Source organism: Octopus bimaculoides, chromosome 9 (genome assembly GCF_001194135.2).
Source record: "Octopus bimaculoides isolate UCB-OBI-ISO-001 chromosome 9, ASM119413v2, whole genome shotgun sequence".
NCBI lineage: Eukaryota > Metazoa > Mollusca > Cephalopoda > Octopoda > Octopodidae > Octopus > Octopus bimaculoides.
The window spans coordinates 61880280-61882539 of NC_068989.1; the positions used below are offsets into that span (position 1 = coordinate 61880280).

Below are 2260 nucleotides of genomic sequence, written 5' to 3' on the forward strand. Positions count from 1 at the left end.
TTAACCACATCGTTCACAATGTCACAAGCACAAATTTCTATACACGTAATGACTCCCAATCTTAAATTGAGTTTTCCTTTTAACTACCCTTCCCATATTAAACGCGATATTAAACTCTGAATTTGCCTGTGAAGTTGCCTGTGAAGTTTCAGACAGGATTGTGAAGCCGAGGCATATTTCATAGTCAATCTTTCCATTCAACAGAGATAATTTACACAATAGTGAAAGTCTCCCTCACATATACGAGTATATCTAAACATTCTGCTATCTATATTTCTATAAAACTCCCTATCATCGTCCTTATCTATTTATCTGTCTCCGTCTGACCTCCGGTTAGCTACCACCAACTATTCCGGCTGAACGGAGATGCTATCTACTTATCTCCCTTCCCCTGGTGTACGGATAGCTACCGCCAACCGTTCCAGCTGTAACTTAGATGCTAGCTATTTATCTGCCTTCTTCCGGTCTCGGCATAGCTACCACCAACCATTCCAACTGTAACGGAGATGCTGATAAATTATCTTTATCAATAGACATGAAGATTAATTAGCTAGAGCATATTTCGTCAAAAGTATTGATCTAGCTTGATCTGCTAATAATGATAATAAATCAACAATTTAGACATACTTTTCCACTAATGTCCACATATTTATGCATAAGCACACATATTTATACATCATATGCATAGACGTATGTACACATACGCATGGCGAAGCTCTCGGTCCTCGAGTAATTTTATAGCTTTCACAGATTAAAATTATAAGAGCGTACGTGTGTGTGACTGTGTCTGTGTAAGTGTGTGTTTGTTATATACGTGTTTGTATAAACGTACTTGTATAGACAATTACTAACGTGTGTGTGTTTGTGTGTATGTATGAATAAAATCAACGGTTATTCCCGAGCAATAGGCACGTAAAGCCGGTGTCTCGGCATTATGTACCGGGGACCACGAGATTATGTGGACTATAAATCTCCCTCTCCGCGATGGGATGCCGGGTTTTGCAAACTTACATTTGTCAGCTTACTAAACTAAAGTGAAGTGGTCTATTTTGTTCCAGAACACAACACACCTCAGTATCCAGGAGTTACAACCATAATCATATGGTCATGAAATCAACATCATTAATAAGAAAATTCGAACCTTCAAGTACAGACTCACAGACCTACGTATGTCTATAAATTTCGGTTTGCTCCCCGTTAATAACCTGATAAATGAGAGCACCCGGAAAGCCACGCCTAATATGTGTTCCAGTTAAAAGCTAAAAAGTGAAAAATATTTCTTCAATTCAGTATTTAATAGACTAATAGATAACTTGGCCATAAATCGAGTATCATCGATATATTTATATATATATAAATACGTGTCTGTGTGGTAAATAGCTTGATTACCAACCACATGGTCCTGGATTCCATCCAACAGCGTGGCACTTCGATAAGTTTCTTCTACTATAGGGAACTTTGAACTCAGTTCGAAAAGATGGACGAAATGCCGCTAAGCAATTGACCCGATGCAGTAATAATTCTGCAAGATCACCATTTTATATTCTGACTCTCACCTCTCTCTCCCCCTCTCTCTCTCACTCTCTCTCTCATTCTCTCGCCCACATGCACATGCACACACGCATTGCTCAAACAATCAGAAATAGAGAGACAGACTGAGCGATATAGTTATGGATTGCTATATAAAGAATATAAAGAAATTCAAACAAATATTGTGCGCGAGAGACACATAATCTATATCCCTACTTATAATATTTATACATACAGCTTCCGAGACTAAGATGGCAAATAGCTTCATCCATAGGATACTTCCTGAGAACCATTGGACAACGAGCACGAATCGTCAGCCTAAAAAGAAAAAAATGATTGAAATATAGTATATATTGTTTATACATTAGAAACGTAATTTGTGTATCACAATTTAATTAACAGGAATATGTGCGAACATATGTTTGTAAGCCAGTAATACAGAAACATATTGCATGCGGTATCTATTGATATTTCCCTTTTTGTATTTTAGGTATGTTATATATTGTTTAGAGTTGATTTATTTTATGTATTTAATAATTTTCGTAGTCCGTATCTTCTATGCACACACACACACACACACACACACACACACACACACACACACACACACACACACACATATATATATATATATATATGACCAATGCAAATTAATCAATGTAGTTTCCATCTCATTTTCAGTTTGTTTTTTTTTTAGAACTAGAATTAGAGAATAATTTTGTGAAATTAT

General features: G+C 36.4%; 1 protein-coding gene across 2 annotated transcripts in view; it reads right to left on the reverse strand.

The window, feature by feature from the left end:
- The window catches only part of LOC106873251 (gamma-aminobutyric acid receptor alpha-like), a 647142-nt gene that overhangs the window by 169418 nt on the left and 475464 nt on the right, over positions 1-2260 (reverse strand). For both annotated transcript variants that reach the window (XM_052970713.1, XM_052970714.1), the window contains exon 5: positions 1766-1848. In XM_052970713.1, coding sequence (XP_052826673.1) covers positions 1766-1848 — 83 coding nt within the window. The remainder of the gene's footprint in view (positions 1-1765; positions 1849-2260) is intronic.